A 13,707-nucleotide genomic window follows, 5' to 3' on the forward strand; every position below is an offset into this window, starting at 1 on the left:
CAGGGGTGAAGCCCCAAGACCCCTCCCTCCCTGCTGGACAGAAACCCCTACCCCACCACCCCACTGCAGGGCAGAGGTCCTGAGCTCTCCTCCAGTCTGGTAAGCAGAGAATGGGGGAGGATGTGAGCTCACAAGCCACAGTTTGGCAAGCCCTGCTATATAGGTTGCACATATCTCAGACATTGCCGTTGCTGACTGTAATTTACGTTGCAATGCACATCAGTATTTAATGGGTGGATGTTTTGCTGTTGTAATTGGAGTAGGGCAAATGAAGTTGTGTGGTGAGCTTACAAGTGATACAAGACACTGACCCTTATTCCTTCCCTAAATCGATGGCACTACGCAGAGAAGTACTGAGCACAGAGTGCTTCCAGTGGTAACAATAGTTTCATGTTTTACTGCAGAGTGAGATGGCCGTGCTGCTCAAACCAATATCTGACAAGATCCAGGAAATCCAAACCTTCAGAGAGAGAAACCGAGGAAGTAAAATGTTCAACCACCTTTCAGCTGTCAGCGAAAGCATTCCTGCACTTGGGTGGATAACAGTGGTGAGTTACACACAGACTAGGGCATTTTTAGACACACTTCTTAATGGTACTCCATAAACAAATAATCAAATCAGAGCAGTCCCTAATATTATTTAACTCTGCATTCCCATCTCCTTATCTCTACACTCAGGCCTTGTCTACACTAGGGGAGTAAGTCGACCTAAGTTACGCTATTCCAGCTATGTGAATAATGTAGTTTAGGTCGACTTACCCCAGTGTGTTCACTGCACTGTGTTGATGGGAGATGCTCTCCTGTCGACTTCCCTTACTCTTCTTGGAGAGCTGGGGTACCGGAGTCGACTGAAGAGCACTCTGTCGTCGATTTAGCGGGTCTTCACTAGACAGTTCCCCCGCTGCATTGCTCGAAGCCCCGTTGATCTCCCCTGTAGTGAAGTCAAGCCCTTAGTCTAAAATACTGGTGGGTGGTTTTGACTAATGTTTTAAATCTTCTCTTCTTTTATTTTTTTCTTGCTATACTTGGGTGATGGTGCTGTTCTCTTAGTCTCCTAAACCAGGCCCTTATGTCAAGGAGATGAATGATGCTGCTACCTTTTATACTAACAGGGTGTTAAAGGACTACAAAAACAGGTATGTTGCCTGGTGTTAATGTCCACACTTTCTCTATTGATAGCTTAGAACTAGCTTAACTGAGGTGCTAGAGAGTACTGTATTATTTGTAAAAACATCACAAGAAAGTGTTTTGAAAATTAAAAAGCACTCAACACATGAACTTACGCCCCCCCCCCCGCCCCCGCCCCCCCCACACACACACAGAGGCAACTACAGCACTACCCTGTCTGACTGATACACTGCTGCAGAGATGAAATTCCCTGACTGGCCATCTTGCTTTTCTGCTTGAAAAATTGCACTTTGGCTCTATCACCTGGAGTTCTGCTCCATGCAGTTTACTGCCCCTTGATGCTGTGTTTCCAAAGGGGCTTTCTTTGCACCAATGCATGGGGATCTTAAGGGTGTGGGCACAGGAAGGCACGTGGTTGCAGCAGCAGATACGGTGCAGTGATACTGGTGTTCTGTGGCCTGAGATAGGGAGAGGATGACTCCTTTTCTGAGCCCCTTTGGAGAACCCTTGCACAAATCCTATTCTCTTGGCCTTTGTAGAGGTGTCAGTTTTTAGCCGTTAGTACCATATTGTTACTAAAATACAATACCTGCAAATTTGTTTTTTTTCCCCCTTAGCCATCATCTTCCATGACAAATTAGTCTGATTCAAAACCCATTTTTGTTCTTTTATACAACATACCTGATTTAAGTCCTTACATCAGGGCTGTTGATACATATTTTCATCCACGCTGGTCAGCAGAGGTAAAGCAGCTCTCAAGTAATTTAATCTTTTACTCAAGTAAAAATTAATCTGCAGAGCTGAATTTTTGTGAAAGTTCTTTTAATTATAGTTATGAATTGCCTGCTAGAGCCCCAAATTATCTACTCTGGGTAATTCTTTGCTCCATTTTAGAATGTACTTTTTGAAGCATAAGCACCAGGTGAGAAAGTGCACCTTTTTAAAAGGACTAAACTATGTGCATGATTTTTAGGGGTGATGTTTGTTTAGTATTTCACACCAAGACATTTCTGAGTATTGGAGCTGGAAAAGCTATATAAAAATAAACAAGCAAGACACAGGATTTAAGTGTGGAGATTTTCCTCTGAGGCTTCAACTTACTTTAAGACCTGATCCCTCTGCCAAGCAATGGAATCAATGGGAGTCTCAGGCTTTTAGTGATCACTGTTATTATCTTTAACTAGATTTTCACCATTAAGGGCTCCATCCTACAAACAGTTACTCCTGTGCATATTCTTACTTCCACTCATTGTCCCATTGCAGTCAATGATAGCCATCCAGGTGCTTGGAGTTTAGGAAAATTAGGCTACTTATTTAGGTGCTTAAATAATAATTTGGGAACCTAACTTATTTTTGAAAATCTTGGCTTATAAATATGAGTCTAACAGAAATTATAATGTGACACCATATTATCTAGCCTAAAGATACATATAACCTTTGCTTCCTGACCAGCCTTCATTTATGACAACTCCTCCTTTTCTTTTGTGATAAATATTTTGGTTGCGTTTAAGAGTTTATAAGGTGCTGGTTAAAAAGTTCCAAGGGGAAAGGGTAGCAGAGCACATGCTGGGTTGAGAGGTGTAAAGGAGAGCGACAAGCTACCTTTGGACTCAGAAGCCAGGACATTTTACAAAATATGCTGCTCTTTAATTTTCTAAAAATCAAAACACTGAGGGGAACCAGGTTTGAATTCCTGGCACAGGGCCCATCTTGCTTTATTACTGCCCTGGTTCACTTTGAGCCTGGGCAGGAAGAGCCTGGAGCCCTCTTGTTCCCTTATTTCTCCTCTGCAAGGCTCACCAGTCTGCTAGGCCTCACCGTTTGCTGGGCTGCCTGTCTGTCAGCAGACTTCTGACTTCATTGTCTGTGGCCAGTGACAGATGCAGTATCTAGTCCGCTTTAAATACAGGGTAGCAAGTATCTATATTTAAACACTATAAATCATACATAGAAATATTTCCTTTTTTTTTCCTCCTTACAGTGACTTACGTCATGTTGATTGGGTGAAATCATACTTGAACATCTGGACTGAGCTTCAAGCTTACATCAAAGAGCATCATACCACAGGCCTCACCTGGAGTAAAACCGTGAGTGCTCCTCCCCTTTCACTGTCAGAACAGGAAAACAATACTAGCTGATTCTGCTTTTACCAGATTCTGGCATTACTGCAGCAAGCCCAAACATTATCTCTGGGAGAGGAAAGGATAAACAAACCAAACCAAAATAAGACAAGACATTTCTGTATTTAAAATTCTCAAAATATTTTAAGAAGGGGATAAGACCAATGTGACACAGGAAGAAGATTCAAAACAAAAGCTGACAGTGCAAAGCAGTGAATGTTGTAGTAAGGTAGCTTTTTAGGTTATGTCTACACTACAGACCTTACAGTGGCACAGCTGTACAATGCAGCTGTAAGGTCTCCTGTGTTGCTGCTCTAAGCCAGCAGGAGAGAGCTCTCCTGCTGGCATAATTAAACCATCCCCAATGAGCAGTGGTAGCTATGTTGGCAGGAGAGCGTCTCCCACCGACATAGCACTATCTGCATTGGCACTTTTGTCGGCGGAACTGATGTTGGTCAGGGGTGTGTTTTTTTTTTTCACACTCCTGACTGACAAAAGTTTTGCTGACAAAAGTGCTGGTGTAGACAAAGCCTTACTCTCCTAGTATGAAAGATCTAAAGTGGGTTGGGTGCATTGATAAGATAAAATGGAGACCTGAGCGGGCGGAGGTGGACATCATAATCAAATAGTCATCAGACATGAACAAACTAGGCTCAATGCATGCTGGCTGCACGACTTTTCTTTCTTTAATCTGCATTTGTGGGTAGTGCCTCTCTACCCTCATCTTTCCTTTCACTTTGCCAAAGCATCATGACTGATGGGCCCCAGGGAAGTGAAGCCTCCCCAGAAATTTTATATCTTACAGAAATCGGAGACAAAATAGTGCTGGCTGTATTGCTGCGCAACTGTGCTTCTCCAGGGCAGAGCAGGCAACAGTCACAGCTCACTGTTCTTAGCCAGTATCAGACGTGACATCCTTTTTGCTCTCTGCTGACAACAGCTGAAACATGTGTGAAAGATGGATGGAACGATGCTTCAGGACAATTGTGACTTAGACATTTGGGGAGGTGGAGAAATTCTTTGGGCTCCTAGTTCTCAGCAGCAATGAGGGAGGAGTAGGAAAATTAGATTCTCAAGGTCCGGTGCGCCATTGCTGGGGGGGATAGAGAGCAGAAGAAAGATTAAGAAGTGGATAAAAATTAAGGAGAGATTGAAAGGTGAAAGAATGGGAGGGAAAGACAGAGAAGAGGGAGGTTTAATAATGAGAAAAAGAAATACAAGGGACACGTACCATATTATACTATAGATAATTTTATTTTACTATGTTATACAATATAAATTATTGAGCTCCATGCTGTGTGTATATATTGTGTGTACATATATACAATATAAGTACATTTTCATTGTGTTACAGCTATGATGTGATGTGATGAGAGGATCATCTGGCAATCTGTTGTCTATTCTTCTCAAATAGGGTTAAATTTTATTCTTAAAGAATTTGCTGTGTTTGACACACATGCAAGGATTTTGATCCCCTGTCAATATAAAAATGTAAGAGTCTAAGATTCTTCTTGGGATTCTAAAGAATGTACTCACATACTTACTATCTAGTTAGATGTGAGTCAAAATGTCTTAGGCCCTGAAATATCATTAACAGTTTTTTGGTTTTGGAGTGCCCTAATTTTTTTTTAAAAAGCACACACATACAATATTGTTCATAGTTTCTTTTGTGTAAGCAAATAAAGATGGTTTTAAAATTTGTAATTAAGTGGGAAGGGACAACTCACCAGAATGTTACAGTTCCAGGCCAAAACAGTTTTCCAATCCAAAGACATAGAGGAGCTAAAATAGTGTTTTATAATGGAAACTAGCTTTAACTTCAACTATGAAGAGGATACCTCTCTCCCCCGCCCCCAATATATATGTCACATATGTAGAGGTGAGATCCGTGTGATAAACTGCATCTATTTCTAACCACTGATGCCTGCGTCCTAACCACTAAGCCACCTCTTCTGAGACTTATTCTAATATTACAAACCCATGGTTGCCAAATCACTACAGCCTAATAGTAGGAGTCAGGATAAAGGCCCTGATGCAACTATTATTGTAGTCAATGGGAGTCTTTCCACTGACTTTAATAGGAGTTACGTTGGCCCAGAGAAAGAAACACATATTAGCATGCCAAGGATCACACTTGACATGTCTCTTTAGACACATACACTCACTGCATATGCTTTGCACTCAAGGGGTTTGCAACTTACTTCTGTTGAGGGAAAACAAGTGTGCCTAGTACATCCTGTTACTTGTGCCCAGGGATAGCCTTTGCTCAGATTTGCACTGGACTACAACTTTGCACTCTTCCCTGAGCACCATGCAAGACCTTGCAGCATAGCAAGTGCAAGTGCAAGTGCAAGTTCCAACAAAGAAGAAACTAGCATTTGCTGAAATGTGTGTACTTTTTGGTCTGAACCAAAGTAAAATATTAAACTTTTTTGGAGGTGTCTGAGAAATTAGCTGCTTTTTGTGGGGTTCTTTATTTAGCAAAGGCTTAAAATATTAAACTTCACTTTCTTTCTCAGTGTTTAGTATAAAATTACACCCTTGCTGCATCCTATTCTATTTTAATCCAGTCAGTGGGTGTGAGAAGAATTACCCGTTTTGAAATGATTATAAGACAGGGCTAAGGAACTCTATTACCCTGTTAGCAGAATGAGCATTAGAATAAGGGCCAATTTTATATCTGCTAATATATAAAAGAAATAATTTTATTTTACATAATGGAACTTTACAGGTATGGAACTAATATTATAAGACAAAGCTATCTTATTTGCATTTTGTCAAATAGGAGTCATTTTTAGCTTTGTGAACACTTACAATCTTTCTCAGAATAGTAGCTATTGCAGGATACATTTGACTGGTTGTAAGATAGTATCTCAACCTCTCACCCAGGGTCTCTCTGTTTCCTTTGGTTTAATTGTCAATCAGAGTGCTGTATGCAAACAGACCGAGACCCACTATTTGTTCATATCAAATATAACTTCTCCACAGACAGTACTCAATCCATCACAGTTGGTTAAAAGACAATTTACTTCATCCATAGTATTACACCTCTACCCCAATATAACGCGGTCCTCAGGAGACAAAAAAATTTCACCGCGTTATAGGTTAGATTGTGTTATATCGAACTTGCTTTGGCCCCCTCCGTTCCTTGTTCCCTGACCGCCCTCTCCAGAGACCCCTGTCCCTAATAACCCCCAGGACCCCACCACCTACCCAACCCCCCTGCTCCCTGACCCCTGACTGCTCCGACCGCTATCCACACACCCCGCCCCCTGACAGGCACTCACCAGCAGCGGCGGGAAGCGGAGCAATGTGGCCCCAGTCCACTCCACTTCCCGCCGCTGGTGAGTGCAGGGAGGTTGGGGAAAAGATGCCCCCCGTACTCACCGACGGCGGGAAGCAGAGCACTGCGGCTGGGAGCCCCAGGAAGCCACCATGTCGCTGCAGGGGGGGGGGGTTGGGGAAAGGTCCCGCACTCACCTGCGGTGGGAAGCAGAGCGCTGCGGCTGGGAGCTGACAGAGTACAGCGGGCTGGGGCTGGGCTGCTCCGCTTCCGCCGCTGCTGGTGAGTGCAGGGGGGATCCCTTCCCCCAAGCCCTCTCCCCTGAGCAACACGGCTGGGGCCGGGGTGAGGGAAGCAGAGCGGGCTGCTCCCAGCCCCCCACTAATGCCCTGGGCCACTCTGGGACTGCAGCGCCCCCAAAATTGCCCCCCCTCAGCTCCTGCCTCCTAGACCCTGGGGTGGAGGAGCCTCTGACCGCCCCTGAGACCCTCTGCCCCAGCCTGGCACCCTTAACACACTGCTCAGAGCAGCGTGTCAGAGCTTTACCGCGTTGTATGCGAACCCGTGTTATATCAGGTCACGTTATATCGGGGTAGAGGTGTATTAGTTTCACTCACTTGAAGTATGTCCTCATATCTGAAGTGGGTTATCCTGAAAGTATGGTTCAGTTAAATGTCAGATGACCTGGGACTGAAATGTCAAATTCTAAACATATTTTCTTATTGATGTGATATGTAATTCTTTTGACATACCATCAAATGAACTTTACAAAGTCAGAAGTTTAATAAATTAGCATGTATCTTCTCTGTTTAGATATTTTCTACCAGACACCTGTAACAAATCCAAGAGTTATTAAAATGGTAATTTGATTTTTCTTTTACTTTTTAAAGTCAGAATTAAACAGTCACGTATCAGTGTTTTTGGATAGTTTTCAGTGAATCCCTGAGTATATACTCAGGCTTTCAAACTGATACACCTAAGAGTTTCGGCCAGGCATAAAGTGACTGTATCATAATGATACTGCATTTAAAAGGGAACTTTTGACCAATTTAGCACAGGTTTAACTCCCAGTGAAATCAGTGGAACTATTCACAAGGTCTGATCCTGCACTATTGAAGTCAATGGGATCTTTGCCATTGACTTCAACAGGTCAGGACCAGACCCACAGTGCATAAAGTCGGGCACATGCCCAGGTGTTTGCAGGATCAGGGTCTTAGATAGGTACTGTGGGACTATTACAAACAAAATTGTTAATCCTTGCAAGGAATAGCATCCGCTTATGAGCGTAAAAGGAAAAACTGGTAGGTTGGCTAGGCATTGAGAAAGAGGAATGCTTATGGAAAGAAAATGTTGGTACAGAATTGCTATTGTGTATAGAAAAAACTTTTGAACAACTTGAATGCATATTTATAAGTACTATGTCATACAAATAATTTGCCTTCAGTATTTATAAAACTGGACAAGGAATGCTAGAAATCACACATACACACAAATAAAATAAATAGATCAGTGTTTTGGGGGGTTTTAAAGAGAGAAACGTGTCTTGGGAAATGATTAGCAAATTACAGTACTACTTTTTTCCAAGCAGTTTGCAAATATCTTGGGAAAATGTACAAAATCAAGATAGGAGTTACCAAATTAGATCAGACCATTAGGGCATCAAGAACTGTATCTCTGTCTCTGGCACTGGCCAGTTCTGGATGCTTTAAGAGGAAGGGTCAAGATAGGTCTTAATGGAGTACAGTATAGAGGCACTAGTACAGTGCACATAAGGGTGAAAGCACACATAAGCAATCAGCCCTCATAATATAATCACAGGAACTCTAACAGCTTTTATTATTGTGGTTACACTGATAAATACAGATCTGAACAGACTGAAAGATTTTGATAATGTGCCCTGTTCTGTCACCCTTATTCACTTTGGTCTTGAGTCTGCCACCCTGTTGAGTAATACCTTATTCCTCGAGCAGTCCCACTGAAATGTGTGTAATTATCTGAAGAGTAAGTTACTTCTCAACGTGCATACAGGTGGCAGAAATGAGCCACCTGTATTTGCAGATTTTTTAACAAATAATAAATAGGGTTAGTGCATTTCTGGGCATGTTGCTCATGGAAAAAACTATTCACAAGACTGGCTCCCATTGGAAGAACGTGAGGGACTAGAACCTAGGATGACGGCAGGTTCTGGGCTGCTGATACTTCCACACTGCCATTGGACACTTAGGCTGGGTTTCCTCTGGAGGACTTTGTGAAGATAGACATTGGAGGAAGTACCTCTCAGCAGAGCCTGAAGTAGCCGCCCCTCACAGCCCACTGATTGGCTCATGCTGGTATATAAACCAGGAAGCCACCATGAGGAGCTGTCTGAGCAATGACACAGACTGCCTGCTTGCTTCTGCCCCAGACCTTGCCTTGCTCTGGACCCTAGACTCCGACTTCTGACCCTGGTTTGTCCCTGTCTCTGTTACTTACCTGCTGTCTGTAACTTGGTCCCTGATTCCTTGGTATCCCAACCCAGCTTGACTCTGACCCTGCTACTTACCTGGTGCCTGACCTGGACGTCTTGGTATCCTGACATGGCTTGACCCCAACCCTGCTACTCTTCTGCTGCCTGCAATTTAGTAACTGACCATGCACACAGGCTATCCACAGCCCAGCCCTGACAGTTTGCTCAGATAACCGTCACTCCCTAAGCCCATCCAACCCCTCCTCAGATGATGGAAGGGGCGGGCTGCCCTCCAACCAGTAGCTCCCCGAGGGCCTGGGACCTGCAAGACCAAGTCACCAACCTGCAGGCGGAGAACCTCATACTACAGACCCGAGCAACGCAGCTCACTGCCAAAGTACAACCCTACACGAACAGCTGGCATGCTTACAGGAGAAGCAGCTACACTATGTGCCTGACAGATCACCTATCGCCTGAACCAACACCTGCGGTGCCACTGCCCAAACAGTTTGACAGGGATTGTTGGAAATTCCAGGGGTTCCTGAACCAAGGCAGGCTTCTCTTCCTGCTGTGCCCCCAATGTACCCCACAGACCAGACAAAAGTGGAGCTAATAGTCAGCCTGATTGCCTGTGAAGCATTCAATTGGGCTTCCCTCCTGTTGGAGCAGAGCAGGCCCATGGTCTCTGACTGGGACTCCTTCTTGCAAGCCTTCTCAACCATCTTTGATGACCCACATTGTGGCTGCTCTGCAGAGGCTGCCCTCTGGAAGCTTCCCCAGGAGCAAGGGCCAGCCACTATGTTGGCATTTCCAACAGTGTGCAGCAGATGTCCAATGGAATGATGCTGCCCAACTACATCAATTCCAGTGGCGCTCAGTGAGTATATGAAAGATGAGCGAGCCTGCCCCACCTGCCTACAGGCCTCTATTGAACTCACATCAACTCTCAGCCTTGTGAGTAGCAGGAGGAAATGAGGGGTGGCTGGATGCCCCCATGTCCACCCTCTACACCAAAGCCTGTAGGACCCAGTCCTGAATCCATATAGGTCAACAAGGGTCACCAACACTTGACCTCAGGAGAAAACAGACAGCAGTGAAGCTCTGTTTTTACTGTGTGGTGCCAGATCACACCCTTGCCTCCTCTCCAGCTCAGAAGAGCTCAGGAAATGAACCAGACCAGGCCCAGTACGGGGGGTACAGCCTGGGCACCACAACATCTCATGCTCTGGAACCACCCCCAACACTCAAGTAGAACCCAACCCAGAACTGGTGGTTGGGGACTAGAACCTGGACCATGAGAATTCTGGGCTGCTAACAATTCAACATCGTCATCGGAAGCTTAAGCCAGGTTTTCACTAGAGTGCCCTGTGAAGCTAGGCACTGCAGGAAATACTGCCTAACAGGGTCTGAGTGGCAGCCCCTCGCAGCCCACTGATTGTCTCATGCTGCTATATAAACCAGGAAGCCATCATGCGGAATTGTCTGAGCAATGATATAGACTGCCTGCTGCCTTCTTCTCCAGACCTTGCCTTGCTGTGGACCCTAAACTCTGGCTTCTGACCCTGGTTTGTCCCAGACTCTGCTCTTTGCCGGCTGGCTGTAACTTGGTGCCTGACCCTGACTCCCTGGTATCCTTACCCAGTTTGACCCTGACTCATCTCCTGACTGCAACTTGGTAATTGACCAGTGCATACAGGCTGCCCACCGCTCAGCCCCGCTGACACTCATGGAATAAAATATAGAATTATCTTTTCATCATGATGTGCAAGCATAAACGTCAATGAATGTTAACAGAACTGTGTTTGTGCAATTCAAAGAGGCTGTTCTTGCCAGTATGATCCAAAATAATTCAATCTGAAATCATTTCCCTAAAGTAAAGTTTTTGGGATTCGTTGAATTGATTGGAATGTGTGAAGTTTCAGAAATCACGTGGGGTGGGAGTCATGATACCTGGTTCTACTACACATTTCCTATGTGACCTTAGGTAAGTCACAAAGTCTTGTGCCTCAATTTACCTATCTGTATAATGGGGATAATAATATTTACTTACCTAATAGAGCTCTGTAAAATTTAATTAATTAATGTTTGGACATTTTCAGATGTCAGAAGAGACTGTTGAAAATGATCAGCATAGCATTTCCCCCACACAACAACTGCTCTGTTTTGTGACAGTTGCAACCATGTTTCCTTGTTACCACTTTTTGAACTCTAGACGAAATCTACAGCTGTAGTAATAAAGTGTTCCTTTCAGTTGTCACTGGGGAAATGCAAGAGACTACTGAACTATCTTTCTCTCCCTCCCCCAGCCCCACTTTTCCCCCCTCTTTTTTGAGAAAAGGACTGAACAGCTGTAGTATAAGCTATCAGGAATGTCTCATAAAAGTTTTAGTTTGCTGGAAGGGTTGAGTGTGTTGGGAGGGACCAGGGAAACACTTCTGCTCCTATTCATGCAGGTTTACTGTATGACCTGAAAACAACTGGCAATAAGGCGAGTTTGCTGTAGCTAACTGTACCTCAAATCAGTGCTAACAAACAAAGACTGCTTGAGGATTATTTTCCAAAACATTCATCTCAAGTTATTTGTGTAGAGCTGGGATAAATTATTTTTTGTAGACCATGGTCATTTGGGACAAAATTGGCCAGTTTTCAATTTGATGAAATAGTCTTAAAATAGTAGTGAATTTAGTGATAATGTTCTCTTTAAACACAATCTCAAGGAAACACTAAACATTTTCCCCATTTATAAATCAAACACAGATACCTAGGAGAAAATCTTCAATTTAACAACAGTTTCAAAATTGAGATTTATTTACAGTGGCCCGATCCTACTTCCATTGAAGCCAATGAGAGTTTTATCTGTGTCTGCAAGTCTTACCTCCTAACATATATTTTTCTAAAATATTAATAATGGAATACATAATATTTTAAATGTTCTTTAAAAAACTGAAATGTTGATTAAAACTTCCATAAACATCTTCAGCGAGAACCAGAGAGAGATCAAACAGTGGTAAGTACTGCAGCCCATAAATTAGCATGCCAGTCAGCCCGTATATTAGTCCCAATACAATAATTTGGCATTTCATTCCCAGCTACGTAAGCCTCCTCTAGACATTCTCTCACAGAATCTCCACCATTTCCTTTAACACCTCAACATTTTCCCATAGAACTTTGTCTCATGCCTATCATCTGCATGCTCAGATGAGGAGGCTGCAAAGGCTGATTTTAGCAACCAGCAACCTCATGCTATCTTTATAGTATATCTGTCATGCTATGTGTAGTTTGACCCATTTATCAAGAAGCCACATAGCCACGTCCAGGGGGAATTATAAGTCTTGCGTTCTTATGTAGAGTACAGTTCATATTTCTTTTCTGACCATCCTCTCAAAAGAAGAGACATTGGGAAGGTATAAACACACACCTGATGCAATTCCATATTTCCAACAAGAACTTTAGAAAATAAACGATGCACCCACCATTGCCAGCGACATTCATCTTTCATAAAACAAGGGCTTAACATGATCAGGCTAAATTCCACCCCGAGTTATAGCAGTGCAACTCCACTCACCTCAACGGGACTGCACAAATATAAGTAAGGGCAGAGTCTGGACATAGTGTTTTAATTCTCTAGGTCTTGGTAAGAGAATATGGCTTGCCCTGCCCTTCCCCCCGGCCTCTGCCCTGCAAAAAAAATAAGATCTTTTCTGGGACACCCTTCTGCCCCATGTTGTATTTCCCTCTCACTCATTTTGCTGAACAGCTTGTATCACTTTAATGTTAGCCACTTCCATTTCACAGAACACGCTGTGCTCCGAGACTGTTGCTGGTGCAGTGCCAAGCTGGAGATTGCCTGGCAGAGGTTCCTGCAGAAAGCTTCAGCCGTCACCTTTCCCTTGTAAGACAGAGTCTCACCACGCCGCGAGGGCGGCAGGCAGGCTGCCTTCGGCAGCTTGCCTGCAGAGGGTCCACTGGTCCCGCGGCTTGCGGGAGGTCCGCCGAAGCCGCGGGACCAGCGGACCCTCCGCAGGCAAGCCGCCGAAGGCAACCTGCCTGCCATGCTTGGGGCAGCAAAATGCCTATAGCCGCCCCTGCAAATATGGCAGAACACTACCCAGCGCTGAAATCAGTTTCCCCACTGGTGTAGATAGGGTCGGTTATATCCAACACACTAAGAAAGTGTCCTTGCTCCCTGCTTCTAGCAGGGGTTGGTAACACTGTATACTAATTTGACCCTATCCACACCAGTGGCCGAACATTATTCAGCCCCGGTTAAGGGGAACCCTGGGATGGCTTGTTTGACACCAACCATCAAGTGCAGCTTGAGCTGTAGTATAAACACAGCCATAGGTTCCGGAAGCAGGGGGATGGAATAGGAGGACTGAACATACATAGCGGGAAAAGGAGAGAAAGATGTCTACTAATCTATTTATTAGATTACAAAAAGTATTTCCACATTTTCTTACTTTTAAAAAAGAAGCAGCTTAAATAGGCCCATTAAACAAATTACTTAATGATAGTACATCATCATTCAGCTCCAGGGTGATTTAGAGAACCCAGACGTTGTAAAGCATCTCTGATTGCATGATTGAGTGGTACCATTGCTCCGTGGTGACATAGGCCCTATGTTAAATCCCGAACAGGTGATAAATGGCACAAATGCATAAAAGCGGCTTCAGAGCTGGAGAGCCAGACAGATAAATAATCCTGCCGAGAACCAGAAAAAGAGGATTTTT

The 13,707-nt window shown here is 44.0% G+C and overlaps 1 protein-coding gene across 4 annotated transcripts in view; it reads left to right on the top strand.

The window, feature by feature from the left end:
- Positions 1-13,707, top strand: part of CAP2 (cyclase associated actin cytoskeleton regulatory protein 2) — a 104,498-nt gene that overhangs the window by 73,859 nt on the left and 16,932 nt on the right. For all 4 annotated transcript variants that reach the window (XM_045002811.1, XM_045002810.1, XM_045002813.1 and 1 more), the window contains 3 exons: positions 405-548; positions 1,051-1,136; positions 3,110-3,215. In XM_045002811.1, the coding sequence (XP_044858746.1) occupies positions 405-548; positions 1,051-1,136; positions 3,110-3,215 (336 nt within the window). The remainder of the gene's footprint in view (positions 1-404; positions 549-1,050; positions 1,137-3,109; positions 3,216-13,707) is intronic.

The sequence above is a fragment of the Mauremys mutica genome, chromosome 2 (assembly GCF_020497125.1).
Source record: "Mauremys mutica isolate MM-2020 ecotype Southern chromosome 2, ASM2049712v1, whole genome shotgun sequence".
Lineage (NCBI taxonomy): Eukaryota > Metazoa > Chordata > Testudines > Geoemydidae > Mauremys > Mauremys mutica.